This window comes from Podarcis gaigeae (assembly GCF_964106915.1).
Source record: "Podarcis gaigeae genome assembly, chromosome: 9".
In the NCBI taxonomy this organism is placed as follows: domain Eukaryota; kingdom Metazoa; phylum Chordata; class Lepidosauria; order Squamata; family Lacertidae; genus Podarcis; species Podarcis gaigeae.
Genome location: NC_139685.1, coordinates 19,258,698 through 19,277,283, shown reverse-complemented (window position 1 = coordinate 19,277,283; position 18,586 = coordinate 19,258,698). Strand labels below are relative to the sequence as shown.

The following is an 18,586-nucleotide window of genomic DNA, read 5'->3' as shown; positions in this document are numbered from 1 at the left end:
TTTGCAGCCTACTTTGGGGTAATTCCAGGGCGTGAACCTGGAACTTTCTACATTCAAATCGTATACTCTTCCTCTGAAGTATAGACCTTCCCCTAAGAACATAACTTTCTCTCAGAGGAGTACTGATTGTGCTTCTGGATCAATGCTACAGATTTTATCAGATATTTATTGAGCTATAAGATGGATCATTTAAATCACTGGTCGCCAAACGTTTCAGGCACAATTGCAAAAAAGACAAACTGTTGTGAGCACCACACAGACAACAAAGCACACACCATACCTTATTCTATGGGCTACAAGATGCTTCTTTCAAGCCTCATTTCAGCAGGTGACCCCATGGGCACCAAGGAAGGCCTTTGAGGGCACCTGAGTGCCATATTAGTGGCCCTTGATTTAAATCAAACGTCATTTTTTGCTCCATGTTTAAAATGTCTACTTTTCTGACAAGTCCGTTAAAAAGTTTATTTCTCTCAGGAGAGCTAGATGAACTCAAGTTTCAATTATTTCTGCTCCTTCACATGAAAATCAGCTGCATCTTTAAAGTTATGAGCAACCTTACAAAGAAAATAAATGAGGTCTGCAGCATTTGACAGAAGAGAGAAAAGGGCACCAGTACAATTTTTGCTGGCACTGACGTTTATATAAATCTGAGTGATGGAGGGGGGAGGGTTTCTCTAAGTATTTCCTCATAACTTTGCAGATTGTCTTAACATTTGCTAGTCAAATGCTATAAACAATACTAACTCTAATCCCACAGTTGAATGTCTTGTCTGGGTAATTTTAATAGAGAGATGCTTACAAAAGCCTTGGTGTCAGATATAAACAATAAATTACATAATAATCCTCCATCATGAAGCTAAAGCTAGCAACCAATGTTTGGGGAGTTTGCTGTGTCTTTTCTATGCCTTTCATAGCGGAATAATGTACATAATCCTCATCAGTTCTCAGTCCTGACTGGCTGTGTAGTCTGGTAGCCTACTGTACTATTGACCAGAATGTCAGACACTTCCACTAGCCTTTCAGTAGTGTGCATGTATTGTATTGTTCCAGTTATATCCCACTTTTCACTAAAGGAATTCAAGGTGGCAAACATGGTTACTTACTGCTTCCCATTTTACCCTAACAAACCCTGTTAGATAGGTTAGGTTGAGAGGTGGTGACTGACTAGTGCAATGTCACTCACTGAGTTTCATGGCTAAGTGAGGATTTGAACCTTGGTCTCTCAGGTCATATTCCAACACTCTAAAGAATAGAAATACACATCCATGTGAAATAATATGGTTTTGTAACAAAAAGTGAACACACTGAAGTTAATGTGCAATTTGATGCTCGGTGTTATTTATTTATAGGGGTTACTAGCAATCTTTCCAATACAAAATACACATGAAAGCCTCAAAATAAAAGACTATACAATAAGAAAAACACCACATGAAATACTAAAATAAAAGAAAATGTGGATAATTTTCATCTTTCTTCTGAACTCATTAAGTATAATCACTAATAAATAGTGGCTTTAAAATAACCTAAGAACTACCAAACCTGCCAGGCACAAAGTCACTTAGATAAACATCCTATTTCTAGCCAGTACTGAGGACATTTACAGCAAACATGGGACAAATCCAGTACTCCAACTGATCGCAACTGGGTACTGCTATACTTAACTGTCCAATTGTAATACGATACTATCTGTACTGTTGCATACTCTTCGCCTCTAGGCAAAACAAAGCTTATGTTTATGCAACTGCACTTTTACTCTTCCCTCTCTCATCCCTCCTTGCCTATCATGTCCCTAAGTCTGTTCAGAGGATATGATGGAAGCCAACTTTGGGGTGGGGGGAATTCTTCACATTAGATTCTTGCTGTTGGTCCTAATAGTTACTTTAAATCATTATTGAGGAACTGAAATCAAACAAAGGCTGGTTACAGTATAAGCCAGCTATACAAGCCTCAGAAATATGGATTTTTCTCAAAACACATTCCCAAAAAATATTATTCTAAGTTGCAGATTGGAATCAGGTTGACAAAGGCGCAATACCAATTGGGTGCTATTATTATCCTAAGCAACAAATATATTTGGCTGTTCAGAAAAAAACAACCCTGGGTGATTTACATGGACCCCCTGCAGTCCATGGACCACCAGTTGGTAACCACTGCTGTATCTTCTTGTTTTTCAGTCTTTTGGCTAAGATAAAGAATAATAAAATGCACCTGTGGGGTGGCCCTCTTTTCCCCTCTTCCAACTCCCGCTACAAAGCTGCATTCTTTTACTTGAGCTTCTAAATTGACTTGGTGTAAAAAATTGGAAAGCCAGATATTTTCCCAAACTCTAAACTTTAGATACTGAGTGAAGCAACTGCTCAAAATTGTGTTAGCAGGGCAGAGCCATTTGAAAACATTGGTGGATAATTTTGAACAGCTTTTTGACAATTCACAATTTCTCTATTTCCAGAAATAAAAGACTCCGTGGGGTTTTTCAGTTGTAGACATTTTGTTAGCTTGCATGGGAAAAGGGGCTTCTAACAGCTGAAACATTACAGTGGAACCGTGGGTTGCGAATGTGATCCGTGCGGGAGGCACATTTGCAACCCGTAGCGCTGTGTCTGCGTGCGCAGGCGCGCAACATGATTTGGCACTTCTCCGCATGCGCAAAGCACAATTTAGCACTTCTGCGCATGCGCCAAAACCCAGAAATAACCTGTTCCGGTACTTCCGGGTTCGGCATGTTCGTAACCCGAAAACGTGCAACCCGCAGCATTCACAACCCAAGGTATAACTGTATATGAATACCTGTTAGATTGTGAAACCTGTAGAAATCCTGAAATGTTTCATACAAATAAAGATAAGGCAGCTTTTTCATCCTGAGAGCCACATTACCTCAGAGAGAAGCTTGTGGGGGCCATGTGCCCATGGTAGGTGGGACCAAAGGTAAAAGTGGGCATAACATTGGGTATGACTCTTTCCTTTATACATTCCAGCCATGCAAATGCAGATGTTTCTACATACACCATATGCCATCCAGGATGTGAGAAGCATTCTTAGAGGTCAAGGATACATTCTAGTCAAACAAAAGCACTAAGGAAGCATACAGTGAGGGGAGGGCATAGCCATAGGAAAGGGTTCTGCCTCTGGGCTTGAAGTTTCCAAGCCCAATATAAATATAAGCCCACCTTGTAAGTGCCTGTTGACCAGCAATTAATAGGCCAGCGTGTGTTTATTGTAGGCCAGCGTGTGTTTGGCCAGGCCAATAAGTTTCTCAAGATACTTCCTATGCATGTTTGTGGAATTAAATATCAAAGACGAACACTTCAATAGCATTCTGAGATCAAAGGTTTTAAGAAGGCTTGTTTTCTCATTGAAGCAAAACCACCTGATGCTGAAATTGTTTGACTGGCCTCTGTAGAGGAGATCAAAGACTAAAGAATAAGATTTGGCGATATAAAACTAACTTGTATTTTTGTATTTCCAGAGAAAGAGAATCTATACCTGCATAGAACCTAGGGGACCTCATATGAATGTCTACTATTTCCCCTATCAGTCCATCATAAAACTCTTTCAACATGTAGGAAATGATGGGTTAATCACCAGCAATTGGGGTTTTTTTTCCCTCTCTCTCTCCTCCCCACTTTTATTTTATGTTCTTGCTTTGTATACTACCTAGCCTTATTAAGAGTTCAGGAGAACTCAAAAGATTGTGCATTGCTTTGTGATATTTTGGTTGGCCTAATAAAGATATTGTCCTAATGTGGACATTGATTTTTTTCATTTCAACCAACCATTACCCTTTGTACTGTATAGTTATACTTTCATCTTATTATTTAACTCTAAAGGTTGTATAGAACAGTATACTTTCTCTCCTCCATGAGCATGCTGTTGATTCCTTCCTAATTCAGGCATACCATTCTTTGAATGGTTTACATAATCAGTTTGGACATTGGGCAAGCCATGCTTTATGCAAGCCTGAGAGAAAGAACCTCTGGCCTTCCAGATGTTATAGAGTACAGCTCCCACTATCCCTGACCATTGACCATGCTTACCCCAGTAAGCTCGTGGGAGTTGCAGTCTAATAGCATCTGGCTCACAGGTTCCCCACACCTGGTGTAAGTCAAAGTATGCGTCCAAACCAGAACCTACTTCCAGTCATGATTTCTGGTTCATGGTTGGTGCAAACCAGCATTTGCCAGTTTGTTAACTTTACTTTCCCCAAAGAAGGAAGTGAGGAAGAAAATTGGAGTGTGCGAGAAAGTGCATAACTGCACGTTTCTCTCATTTCCTTCTTAAATAAAAACTTACTGTTAATGAGTTTGCTAACCTACGGTATAAAATGCATGTTCAATGCTATACATTTTGTCTTTCACTGATATGGCCAGGACCTAAAATGGAAAGTCCTGTCTCTTCCAGGACTTGCACTTCTGCAGAGGGATTTTTGTTTTTTGAGTAACAGATACACCCAAATCACAAACTTCCATTTATGTTCAAAAGGCAAAGAAAGGGTTCAAAGAAAGCACAAGTCAAGAGTCACCTTGGAACACTGAACTAGCACAGTTCTTCAGATCCTGGCCAATGTCTGCTGCCATATTACAGCACTCCAATTTTGCAATGCTCCTAAAGAAGCAGCCACACTATTATAACAGTGTGAGAGAGCTCATGGATCTCAAACAAAGTCTCATGAAAAATACCCATTCTCAACTTCAAAAGCTTCCACATGGCTGAGAAGCCACCTAATGACTAAAGTAAAAATCATTCCCCAAGTTTAAAATGCTACCCCAAAAACAATCTTACGGACAGATTTTTTAAAGATACATTTGTCCTTCAGATTACAAATACCAGAACTAGTTTAGAGGCTCACTACATATTTGGCAGCAAAGTATTTAAAAAAAAATGTTTTTCTAATGAAATATTTGTTTTACTTGGTATAAACAAGGGTCACAATTATTTGAGCTTCTTCCAAACCAGGATCTTTTTTACGTGATAGGACTTTTAGAAAAGGACAAGATGTTTATGTTATGTTATGCTTTAGAACTATAAATTTTGCATCCATTTGATGTTCGTAGCTGTGTGAAAATGTTCAGCTCTTTCCTAGAACATGATGTTAATAATAAACCAATACCCCCCAAATAAACTAAAACATGCACAGTCCTCTACTTAACTGTTTTGTTCTTCAAACGTTATGTCAAACTGCTCCCAGAACTAGCCAAGCAAGTAAATGTTACCATCATTTTTTCACAGTGTAAAACAAAATAGGGCATTGTGGTAGACAGCAAACAGTGATCAATAATATATATTAACAAAAATAACCAATAATAACATCATCTACTAGTGTTTGAGGTGATTATTATTGCCATCAGTATTTTGGGAGGGGGCGGGGCAGGTGGACACCCCATGATTTTAATTGTCATGGTTATAACATAACATTCACTGATTGAGATCAACAGTTCTCAAAGCAAGGGACACTCGATCCATTCTGTTTTCACAATATGACATCATATAGCTACTAAAGATCAGAACTCCAGGCAAATTGGGAACAGAGGGAGGAAAACAGGTAGAGAAGGAACTATCAGCCTCCTGCTATCTGGAACAAATCTGTAATGCTGTTGTCACAACACATTTATTACGTAGCAGTTTGGGGCATGTCAGTCCCAGCACTGTTACCCTACACTTTAGTTAATACCCACAGTGGCAGACTTTAGGCTCTCAAATTTCAGTGGTGACCTGTGCTACAGTAAAATTCACCATCACTCCTGTCTCTCAAGCTCCATTCTACAGCACTGTTGTGGCACCCCCTGCAGGACAGCGCCCAGTACAGCCAAGCCTGTCGTGCTAAAACAGCCTTTGACACCCAGATCCTGTGGTGCAAGGAATTACACATAGACTAATATTTACTAGCATGTGGTCTGGAATGGAAAGAGGTATGTATACTGCAGACTTAAAACTGGTTTATCAGTTATTCCCTTTCCTAGAGGAACTGCAATTCCATTCTTTGGGGAGCCTATGATAAGAGATATTTATTGTGGGGACGCGGGTGATGCTGTGGTCTAAATCACTCAGCCTAATGGGCTTGCCAATCAAAAGGTTGTACAAACACAAAAGCAAAAACTTTTATCACAAGTTATCTATGGCGTATCTATACTATTGATTCATATTACAGTAGTTTTATACAAGTTCAAGTAGCCCCTCAAACAGCTACTGAGGGTGCTGAGAGTTGACACCCCTGGCCCACCACCAATCTAAAGTTTTCATTATTTTATGCAGAAAGGAAGTCCCAATGGAAAGAAAATGGCTAAAAATATTAATGGTCCCCCAATACACTGCCATATTCAGAGATAACTGTACTAACTGAATCTGTTCTCTGGATAACAGAAGCTGAGAGTTAAAGACATATGGCACAAACAGGATAATTATCACTCCCTAACTGCCCTATTTAGGGACGCTGGTGGCGCTGTGGGTTAAACCACAAAGCCTAGGACTTGCCGATCAAAAGGTCGGCAGTTTAAATCCCCGAGACAGGGTGAGCTCCCGTTGCTCGGTCCCTGCTCCTGCCAACATAGCAGTTCGAAAGCACGTCAAAGTGCAAGTAGATAAATTGGTACCGCTCCGGCAGGAAGGTAAATAGCATTTCCATGCGCTGCTCTGGTTCGCCAGAAGCAGCTTAGTCATGCTGGCCACAAGACCCACAAGCTGTACGCCGGCTCCCTCGGCCAATATAGCGAAATGAGCGCCGCAACCCCAGAGTCGGTCACGACTGGACCTAATGGTCATGGGTCCCTTTACCCTTTACCTTTTTAACTGCCCTATTTGCACCACTTTTACTGAACAATTTCTTCGTGCACATTGACACAGACTGAATACCAAGCGTCATAGAGTACTAATATAATTTGTTTTAGAAGTCCTATATTCATGAAATAGGGGAAGCTCTGGATAAATGAATGGATACTTTGTTTTACATACTGAGAAAATAATCATATACAGCTTGTATGGAATAGAACTATTCACATCCACATCATGCATTTAAAGCACATTTATAGCATTTTAACAGTCATGGCTTCCCGTAAAGGATCCTGGGAAGTGTAGTTTACCTCTCACAGAGCCACAATCCCAGCAGCTTTATAAAACTACAGTTCCCTGGATTCTTAGTGTGAAGTAACATACCTTAAATGTATGGCACGGATGTCAAACCATCACAGAAGCTGCATCTCTCTACAATACAGTTTATTTAAATGCCATCTTAATTTGCAACACATTCTCTAAAAGAGCTGTTAATATCTCTCAGTTTGAATGTAAGCAAAAATATATCACTTACTTTTGTTTGATCATCAGCTTTGAATACGTAACAGATACTTTGGGGGTTTGTTGCTCCATCTTTTATTAAGCAGGCAAAGTAGCTTGGATCATGACTGTTGTGAATCAGTTTGTGGACATGCTGTGGCTTACACTCAAACAGGCTGGAACAAATCAGAGGATCCCACTGCTGGGTTTTCCCTGTGTCTGCTTCACATCGCAGCCTGGTCGGTGAGACATAAAGCCGTATTTGGCTGGAGTTGGGCTCTTCCTTCAAGGAGTGTGTGCTGAGCTGCCGAATCTCTGCCACAATCCAAGGGAGCACTGGCATAGTGGTTAGAGAGTGTACTGGCAGAGAACCTACTAGCTGAAGACTGAAGTCTATTGAGCCATCACTGGTTGCTTCAGGATTTTTAACTTTGAACGATATGGGATCCATGTTTGAGTCATCAAACAAATTTTTGATGAAGACTTTTACTTCTGAAAGGAAAGATATTTACACGGTTAACACAATTTCCCTCTTTTATCATTTAAGAGTCATGTCAGTGACTGTATAAAATTAAGCAATAAAATGAAAAGCTTCTTGTGTAATTATACATATCAGACATTAACAACAGTGATTCACACTTAGGGCAAAAGCATTACAGGAATCAAGTCATATTTAAACATGGGGATGTTAAAGCCTCAGATGATCCTCAGCCAGCTATAAAGTATATTTCATTATTTAAAAGCCACAGCACTATAGTAGATTCATTCTGGTTGTTTGATATGGGTCCAATTATGAGCTACAACATTTTCATGCAAGGTTTTGTCTTCAGGCTCATTGAAAACACAAGAAAAAGCAAGACTGTTGAAGTCCAAATTAAAATATCCAAAGGTTTTAAGAAATACCGTACTTTTCCATGTATAAGACTAGGTTGGTTTTTTTTACTAAAAAATAAAGTTTAAAAAGGGGGATAGTCTTATACACAGGGGCAATCTCCCCCCATTTTCTTAATTTTGAGTCCCGAAAAACAGGGGGCGTCTTAATACACGGGGGCTTGTTATACACAGAAAAATATGGTAGCTTGTGTAACAAGAACCACAGACTCCCACCATCCCCAGCCAGCATGGGAAATGGTCAGAGCAGACGAGAGCTGCACTCCAACAACAGATGGAGGGTCACAGGTTCCTCACCCCTGTTTGAAGATATTGAGAAGGAGGAAGCATCACGACTTAGCAACACCCTGGGCTAAGTAGGAAAGGGAAGAAAGGGAGGCAGGCAGGGAGACAACCAGAGTTTTGTCTGCAATAAGAAAACAAGTGTGGAAGGAGGAAGGAAGAGACAAAGATTGTGTGGGTGTTGGGTCTTGATTTGGGGACTAAATGATGCGAACAACCCTTCCCCCTTTTTCTTGAGTTCATATTGACTGCACATTAGCTTGCCCTTATCCTCTAGGAACTGGCCCTTTGGCCTTCCTGGAGAGCATTCTTCTAAAGCAGTATCAAACCTATAGCAACCCATATATCTAGGGAGGTACAAAGGTGATGATACATCACACCACAAGAATCATATTACGTTTTCTGGTCTACTATTTTTATCCTGACTTAATGCCTGTTTGCAACATAATGAAAGTTTGTGTACTTTGACAAATGTTCTCCTTACTTAAAATATGCAGTGGCTCAGCTTATAAGCACATTAAGACGATTGAGTGCAACTGTCAACAGTTCATAGCCTTTTGAACTCTGAGGGAGATAGCAAGAGTGCCTCTTTTTTCATTTTATATAGTAATGTTCTTTTCAATCTCTGAGCTTAGCTACAGTCACAAATCCCACCATCTGTACTGCAGTGAGGCTCCTAAATAATAGCTCAGGAGTATTAGCCTCTTTCCTAAATAACATGCAGTACATAAGCAATCTCTTAAAACTAGCCTAAAATAGGACACGAGTTCAAATTCCCATGCAGCCATTCATAGATAGGAAAGTATCTTGTTTTAAAAGGAATGCTAGCTAAGAAATAAAATGGTGGTGCTTAAGAACTAAGAAAGGAACTGCTATACTTTATTATCAGAACAGATTTTTATTCCTGGACACACATTTGTATCCTTCTCATTTACTTACTCAGAGATGTAGCATAACATTTCTTTTCACCACAACTGATAAGAAAGCTGAAATTTGAATCACCCAATCATTTTATTTGTAAGCCGCCTTTCCAAAATTAAAACCATGCTCAAGGCGGCTTACAACATATAAAAATATCACATAACAAAAGTGGTCAATAAACAATAAACAAAACATCAATAAACAAAAGCACAAAAGTATATGGATCGTCCAACTCCAGAGAAGGTTGAACATGTGACCTCTCTCCCTCAAAATGTGGAGCATGGAGTCTAGTTCCTAACAGCAGTCAGTGAAATTCAAGGCACAGATTGGACAACACGTTGAGAATGTGGGGAGGTCTTAGTAACTAGCTGAATGTTTGATTTATAGTGGCAGCCAGAAAAGAGACTTGAAAAATGGGATAAGACACATATATTTGGTATTTTCTCCTCAACATACTTTTAACAGTAAAGGTGAGAGACTTCTAGAGTAATACCAACTACTATAAGTAATTTTACCATCATGTGTGTGTGCACATGTGCAACATCAGTGTGAATATTTTGAGATTAAGTGACCTGAATACTTTAGCACAGAGCTTTCCAAACTGTGTGTCGTGACATATTAGCGTGTCGGCTGCAATGTGTAGGTGTGTCGCACGAATGCTCCCCATGCTCCTCCTGGGGCTGGAAAGGGATTAGTTTAACCTCTGGTTTGCTAGTAAAACTGAATTACTGTGTTGCAAAATGATGCATGTCTAAAAAGTGTATCATCAACATGAAAAGTCTGGAATGTTCTTCCTTAGCATCTAAGAAAGAATTACAGTAAACCCACAACATAAGCAAGTGAATTGTAGGCTTACCGTACTTAAATTAGGGCATTATCACTTTGTGCAGGTGCTTATAACAGTTCTAAGAATCCAGACTTTCCATTTGGAAAAAAACCAAAACCCCACACCTCTCTCAATGATGAAGCTGGGAACCACTCAGATTCATCGCTGGGTTCCCAGGGGGCAGGGCTTCTGGGGCAGACCAGAGAGAAGACTCTAGGGGTCTGGTCCACTCCAGGAACATAAAAAGAGGACACAACCAACTTCCACCACAGTCACCCGCTGATCTTTCCACCCACCCTCTAATGCTATTCTTTGTAATTTTGCTTTTATCTAATACAGTGGTACCTCGGGTTAAGCACTTAATTCGTTCCGGAGGTCCGTACTTAACCTGAAACTGTTTTTAACCTGAAGCACCACTTTAGCTAATGGGGCCTCCTGCTGCTGCCGCACTGCCGGAGCACAATTTCTGTTCTCATCCTGAAGCAAAGTTCTTAACCTGAAGCAATATTTCTGGGTTAGCAGAGTCTGTAACCTGAAGTGTATGTAACTTGAAGCGTATGTAACCCAAGGTACCACTGTATTTAATTGTCACAACTTTCCTATAGTGGAAAAGGTACTGGGCTGAATCCTTGGGAGGGGCAGGCAAAGGTCACCATTTTCCAGCTAATGGAGATTCCCCTTAAGTGATCTTGGAGGGCAGAGATTTCTGTCCTGAAGCTCCATTTGGGGGTTAATGAGCCATGGCACCTTCGCCTCAGTGGCCAGGGGAGGTTCTCTGTAAGTGGTTCATACTGTATGGAAACCTCAAAATTGGTCAATCTCTGTTGTCAAGACACAGCTCATCACCCAACAGACTGGCTTGGTGATCACATGGATATAGACCTTCCCTTTGCCAAAGCTCTTGCACTGTAATCAATAAAGCTATGGCCTCCCCCCCCCCCAACTTGTCATTTTTACTGACTGCTTCCTGCACCCCAGAACTACACTGCACATGGGCCTACAATGCACATACAAGGTGGACTTGAGTTTAGATAAATGGCCTCCACAGAATTAGTAACCTTGGCATCTTGGGATTAATAACCTTGAGTCACTCTGCTTATAGACGTTTTGCAGATGCCTGATTCACCATCTACCCAAAGCACTGGTCATGGTGCAGGCTATAGTCTATTACTCCTCAAGAGGACATAATTGAGGGCTGGGAACATCACCCATTTAAAACGCTGGAGAGCCACTGCTGGTCAGTGTGGCCAATACTGAGTTAGATGGACCAGTGGTCTGACTGAGTAAAGGATAGCTTCCTACCTTCCTAACTACTGCAAGCAGTTTTTCCCTCTATGACTACAGCTACCCTTAAATATTGAGGTATGATGCATTTTGTAACCTTTCCCCTCTTTTATGCCCTGTCTCTGTAATTTTAATATTGCTAAAAAGCCTTTCCAAGCCCTTTACAAACATCAAGCTTGAAACCAGAGTATACCGTGCTATGTATAACATTACTTTGCATGCTTCACTCTGAGCAGCACAATTGGAGTTTATTGCTGTGACATTCCTGAGACATTATTTTTACCCATAATACTCCAAGCGCACACCCTAAATACAGCACAAGCAAACTCCAAAGAGAAAAGTTGCTAACCAACCAGTACATTTTGGATTACTCTCCACTAGGAAATATTATACCCCTCATTGTACTTGTACAGATGACACTGGTTACAATATTTGGTTATTTTTGGAGTGAAGAAGGGGTTATCATCCTGCAATTGAAGAAGGAAACTGCCTCCCAAATTACATGCTTATTCCTAGGTTGTTTATGCTTCCATCATCACTAACGCAGGTGAACTTGTATCACTGGGATTTCAACATTACAGCAAAATCCCAGACTGAAATTGTATCCTAAGCTCTGCAGTGCTAAATGGCAGAGTGACCCTCTATCACTTGATCTCTGAACAGAAGAGAAAACCACACAAGCGCAGTGCTGAGTTATGAGCAAAGTTGGCGCCTTTAGTTCTACAATTTGTTATTGGCACAAGTTAGAGCCTACAAAGTACATTCAAAGCTGCCTTTCAATCTCAACAAAATGATGCACTGAGAGATAAATCTATGCCTCTGTCTCTTAGAAAATGGAAATGAATGCACACAAAACACTTTTTTTTAATCTTGATCTATGCATGATATCCACATGATAAAAAATAAAAAGCAAAACTCAGCTTTACTTCCAAATATGCCACTTTCACTTGGCATATTACATTAATCAGTATTTTAGTGCTGGTACTGTCGTAAGCTTTGGGAGCTAGATGAAAAGCAGCGTAGGGTGTTTATGAAAAAAATGGCAAAAGGTGTGTTCATCAGGAAACGTATTAAACAGGTTTTTAACCAAATATTTGTGGGATTCCAACCAGACATCATTGCTCATACCAATAGATTAACGGTGATCGAGTTGAGACAGGACAAAAACAAGCAAACATGCAAACAAAAAACCCAACATTTTAATGCATTGTTGTAGACCTAAAACTCTTTATATACAGAGAGAGAGAGAGAGAGAGAGAGAGAGAGAGAGAGAGAGAGAGCTGTCCTAGTTTTCACAATCCTTCTACTGTGATTTATTGATGCAACAATTATTGAAGGCAAGTTGTCAGTGTCAGCAGTGCCAGTCATTAAAACGTTCCCATTTGGCATCCGCAGCTTCCTTCTAACCGTGCAAAGCTGGCTGCGGTTGTGAGACCACAAAGCCAAAGCGTAGCTGAGTAAGATCCTCAGTCCCAATGGAAGTGAGACCCAAGGCATGCTTACTGGAGGGCACAGGATCCAACTCCTAGTGGGCAAGGTTCCTTTGCCCCCCAAAAGATTTGAGGGCCCCCCAAAAAAACCCTTAATGGGCATTGCCATTCATATGGTGTTTGCGTGTATGCTGCATCACATGATCAATTAAGTGGGGCAGGATATACCTGTCTCCTCCAATATTTATTCAAATTGGCACCCATGGGCGTAGCCAAGGGGGCGCCGTGGTGGGGCAGCTGCCCCCTCCTTATCAATCCAAATCAATACAAATCTGAGTATTCTGCCCCCTCCCAACAAAAATCCTGTCTACGCCTATGTTGACACCACTGCTGGAGGGTGAGGCGAACCCCACCAAACGCAGCGGGGGGGGGGTATTGGTTATTTCCATTGCATAACAGCCTCCATTGATTTCTATGCCACCTTGCGCCATCACAGCTCCCTGTGAAAATCCAGACTGTAAGCTCCTCGGGGCAGAGAGGCCACGTCCCTCGGCGAAGCCTCTTGCCCACATACGGTCATAGTGGAAGCAGCAACAGCAACACGTGGTTGCTCCGTGGCGCATCGCGTCGCCACGGGGTGTGGGGTGTCTGGGTGGGTTAGGTGGGTGCTGCACCCTCCTCCCCACCCCACCCCCACCCCCAGAAGCTGCGTCAATCAACCTGCAAAGGGAGAAAAAGTATGAAGGGACGTCGTGGGGGGGGGGGGCGGTGAGAGAAGATCACTCACCGATCAGCGCCGGATGAGTGTGCGCCTTGAAAGGAAGTGCGCCGTCTGCGGCTCTTCGCTGAAGAGATGTCAGCGAAGAGGCGAGGAAGATGAAGACCGAGAGAGGAAGGCGGGACTCTCCCGCCTCGTCCCTGAGGGGACAGCAATGTCCCGCGGTCGAGGAGGAAGTTGGCCCGGGCGCAAGCGGCTCCTGTTGCTTCGTTCGCTACGTGACCGGCGTCGCTCGCTCCCCCGCCCCCGGGGCTGTCAAAGGCGGGCGGGCGGGCGGGCTGTGAGGCTGAGGCGGCGGCGGCGCGTCCCCTTGAGGGAGAAACAACGAACGGAGGAGCGGCTCCCTCACAGCGCCCTCTCTGGGCTGCCCCGCCGCCGCGCCCGCCTCTCCCCCGAGGGCGCAAGCTGAGGCGGGGGAGGGAAGAACAAGCCGGCACATGCACCGGCGGCAATGGTTTCCTTATCCAGCCGCGTCTCTCGAGGGAGAGAGGAGGAGGAGGAAGGACCGAGCCGGGAAGGGGGTGGGCGGCCTCGGAGGGGCCATGAAGGAGTTGCGCGCTGTAAAAATAGAAGTTTCCACAGGCAGCGAGCGAAGCCTGGGGCTGTTGTGGCGAAGCGGGTTGGCGCGCTTTTCCTCTCAGAATAATCGCCTCAGAGAAAAGCACACGCAGTGAGAGACTTGGATGTGGCGCAGCAGCAGCAGCCGGTCTCGCCGCGGTCATGTGCGAGAAACAGCTGCACTGCAGGCCGGCGAGCGCGCGCGCTCTGCCTGCCTGCCTGCTTCTCTCTCTTTCCCACCTTTTCTTGCTCCCCCCCCCCTCGGAAAACACCACAAAAAGGCGGGCGGGTTGGGCGCTCCAGGCACCGACCCCAGACCACACCGCTGTCCCTCCTCAGCCCAAAGGCTCCTGAGGGTGATGAAGGCACAGTCCTCACGTTCAGGGCAGAGAAGCCCTCGAGTCAGGGTGCCACGTTGAATTTTTTAAAAAGGGGTTTTTTTTTAGAGTGATCACGAGAGCCATTTGAATGGCAACACGCATCAACTTTGGGGGTTCCTCACCCCCTCTTACACCTCGAGTGATGACTTAGGTGGAATCTACACATATATTTTAAAACCGCTGTGAAAATGCTTCCCCCTCAAAAAACGTTTTGAAAAATACATTGATTTTGGTATAGCTCGCCACCGCCATCTAGTGTCACATTTGTATATTGCACTTTGCAACACGTTTAAATCATAGTTGTCAACCTTCCCTTTTTTTGCGGGAAATTCCCTTATTCCAGCGCTGCTTCCCGCTGCTATCCCAGATTATTAGATATCCCGTAGACTGTCCCCGGAACAGGTGAGGCTGCTGATCCCTTATTTTCGAGGCTGCTGATCCCTTATTTTCAAATATCAAAGTTGACAGCTATGATTTAAATATTTACAGCTGTATAACTGAGTTCCGGGTCACATCTGCCTGTACTAACTTGACTGCGGCCCAGTCCTGTTGTCTAGGCAGGATTTACCACAGGGTTTGGTGGGATTTGGTTCTAGACATGCCTCGGATTTCATTGTAAGCCGTTGCCACAAGTACAGGAAAAATCAGCACTCACTTCGTTTGTATGTGCTACAAAAGGCCCAAGTAAAAAAAATAAAATTACAACCTCTTCATCTCAGGGTCGTGGGTTGGAGCCCCGCACTGGGCAGAAGATTCATGCATTGCAGGGGGTTGGACTAGATGATCCTTGTGGCCCCTTCAAACTCTATGTTTCTTTGACTCTAAGTATTTGTGAAAGTTGCATGGGTCACCATCTTCTAACAGTAGCTCAGTGCTACTAGTTTTCAATATCTGTGTCCTGTTTGTGTGCATATGTAGATTGGACCTCCCAAATGTTGCCACTCTGGTAGAACTAGCAACCCCTAAACCTTTAGTGGCGCTTTTAGACACATTTTCAAAGGGACTCGGACTGTTTTTAATGTTGCATTTCCTCATGACTGAGGCTGCAACAGCAGCTACAGGATCCCAAGTGTGAACTCGCGGACTTTGCCCCATTGCACATGTGACAACTGCTTTTTGTGTGTGTGAACCAGAATCTCAGACTCTCTGCCCTTTTCTCCTGGCTGAAAGTAAGGGGTAATATGCAACCCAGTTTAATCCTGAAAAGCTTTAGTTACAGGATCCAAATAATATGAGATTCAGCAGAGGACACTTTTTTGAAAATGTCAGCTGTCTTCTCCTTGAGGGCTAGAAACATACTTTAAAAAGGGATCAAGAATTATCCTGTGAAAATGTATCTTGAACCATTTCTTGAAGACTAATAGACTTGAACTCTGCTGCTTAGGGCAACAATTTAAAATGGCCAGTTTCTGACAGAATAAACTATAGCACGGAAATTTCTATTTAAGCTTCTAATTCAGAGAGGCGAAATCTGCGGCCTTCCAGCCATGCTCAAGCTTTGCAGTTACTTTCTTCTGATTCTTGTTGTGAATTCCCACAAGATCACTACTCAAACAAACCACAAGCACTGAGCCGAGAACAAACCTTGGTTACAGGCTAGTTTGTTTGACACAAAACAAAACACAAGGCTAGGTTCAGGCATAATGCGAAGGCAAACCATGGCTTCTGGTACTACAGCAACCACAGAACTGAGTAAAGAGTGAAATACCCATCGTTTTATTTCCTTTTCATGCCAAGCCATAGTTTCGCTTAGTATTTGAAAACCAAGCCACGGTCTGGTACAGCAGACTTTTCGTGTACAAAACCAGACACCTCTGAATGGTACTATAATGCATGCTAGCTAAGAGTTTGATTTGAGGCAACCTGGCCCTTTTCAAACTAGCAAAAATCCATTTCACCAAGTCAGAAGTGAGCAGGGTTTTTTTTTAAAAAAAAATATGAAAAATAAAATTGTGATTTGCAAAGAAGCACATTTCTGATCAGTTTATTAGAATCCATCTGATCATATGGATTTCTCCCTTCTGTTCCACAATCACCTTGCAAGCCATAGAACCTAAGACTACGATCCAATATTGTGGGGAGAAAAAAAATTGAGATCTATCTAACCAGAAGGATGACAACACACACCCTCACATTGAATTCAAAGGACATATTTAAAATGGAAGCTTCTCCTACTTTCAGCTTTAACACTAAATCATAACTTTTTTGGGGGGAGATGGTGCTTCAGTACAGCACCACTTGCTGCAGTACAATACACAGGGAAGTATTACTGGTGTCACATTCTGGATTGTGAAGGTACCACACCCAGTATTTCCACTATTGTTCCCATCCATCATACAGAGAGGCAGGAAAATCAGATAGGATAAAATGAAACAGGAGCATCTGATCCCCACAAAAGCCTCCTGAAAAGTGCTTGCATTTATGTCCACCTGCTATCTGCATTGACATGTTGTCTCATCTATTGCCCAAAGTACAATTTGTTAAAATTGCTCCATTTGGTTGAATGAACCTTCTTCTAACTGAATATTTTTATTTCAGTTAACATTTTTCATATCTAGCAAATAACTTGGGACTATATGCATTTTAGGACCAACCTATAGAGGAATGCCATCCTCATTCTGGACCCTGAAAGTTTAATTATTTTTCAGGGATTCTAGAAAAAAAGAATGTTTAAAATTGGCACAAAATAAGTAATCCCCCCAAAAGTAATCTGAACATGGCCTTTCATACCCTTAACCATGTTAGCAGCTTTTGAGACCACCATACACAACAAGGAACACAATGGTTTCTATACATTACAAAAGGCAGCTAGGGAAATATGACATATAAGGGAGAACTGAAGGGAGAAACCTGTTTCTTTAATACAGTATGGGGTGACTTGTGGGATTCTGGTTCATGGTTTTACTTGCATCCACCACTTTTTTTTTCAATCAACAACTAGACATCAATAATTTTGACTTTTTATATTTCTACCAAGTAGATATCAGAACAATTCCTGCACAAATCTACAATAATTAGTATTTTATCCTGGATATAATTATGAAAAAGGAAACTCTTGACCAGTGACAAGAGTGTAAAGGAACAGGGAACAGTTAAAGGAAACCATTTTAACCACAAAAGCATCTACCGTATTTTTCGCTCTATAAGACCACAAGACGCACCTAGCTTTTGGAGGAGGAAAACAAGAAAAAAATCCCTCTTGCTGTTCTGGCTTCTGGGATAGCTGCGCAGCCTGCATTCACTCCATAAAACGCACACACATTTCCCCTTACTTTTTAGGAGGGAAAAAGTGAGTCTTATAGAGCAAAAAATATGGTATTTCTGATTGGTTGCTGCTGCAGAAACCATATTCCTTAATGAGCGCCTGATTTAAACCCAACTTAGTGATTGGAATCTTTTCCCTTGGCTTCAGCAGGCCTTGAAAATTCTTTTCTAATGACATGCTTATTTTCCCAGGTCTATTTTTGTGTTGTAAAAGCTATGACTATATGCAGAACCTGAATGTTGTGTGCTTTGCGAGGATATAAGGGCAGTATTACTTTATAGTCTAAAGCAAGGAAGAGATCAGATAACAAAGCTGACATAAGGGTTGAACTGACCTTGCCAGGACTAGAGCATGTTGTTGCTTTTTGGTAACATGCCGTTTCAAATCAGGCTGGTCTATCCCTTTCTACATATGACTTTAACATTACTGGCACTGTAAATTGAAGTATTTACACCAGCAGATAGGTGTACAAGGCTAACACAGCTAATTTCCCTAGCAACTCCAAAGTGATGCAGCACCATTGCAACACAGCAGCCGCAGAACAGCGTCCTGTAGCATTCTTAAAGACTAGCAAGTTATCCTAGGCAAAAACCTACTTTCAACAAATGCAACAAACAGGCAGATACAACACTGGATATTTTACACACAATATAACCTCTTTGGTGTTTTTTCTACAATCAAGAGGTATATAATTTTTTATGAAATAAC

General features: G+C 42.2%; 1 protein-coding gene across 3 annotated transcripts in view; it reads right to left on the bottom strand.

Annotated features, from left to right (window-relative positions):
• The window catches only part of TBC1D1 (TBC1 domain family member 1), a 77,389-nt gene extending 62,966 nt beyond the window's left edge, over positions 1-14,423 (bottom strand). Inside the window, exons 1-2 of one of the 3 annotated variants that reach the window (XM_083754844.1) lie at positions 13,685-14,423; positions 7,298-7,755 (exon numbers count right to left, since the gene is read on the bottom strand). In XM_083754844.1, the coding sequence (XP_083610970.1) occupies positions 7,298-7,714 (417 nt within the window). In that variant the 5' untranslated portion in view covers positions 7,715-7,755; positions 13,685-14,423. The remainder of the gene's footprint in view (positions 1-7,297; positions 7,756-13,684) is intronic. The other 2 variants (XM_083754846.1, XM_083754845.1) reach the window with 2 other exon arrangements.
• Between the last annotated feature and the right edge of the window lie 4,163 nt (positions 14,424-18,586).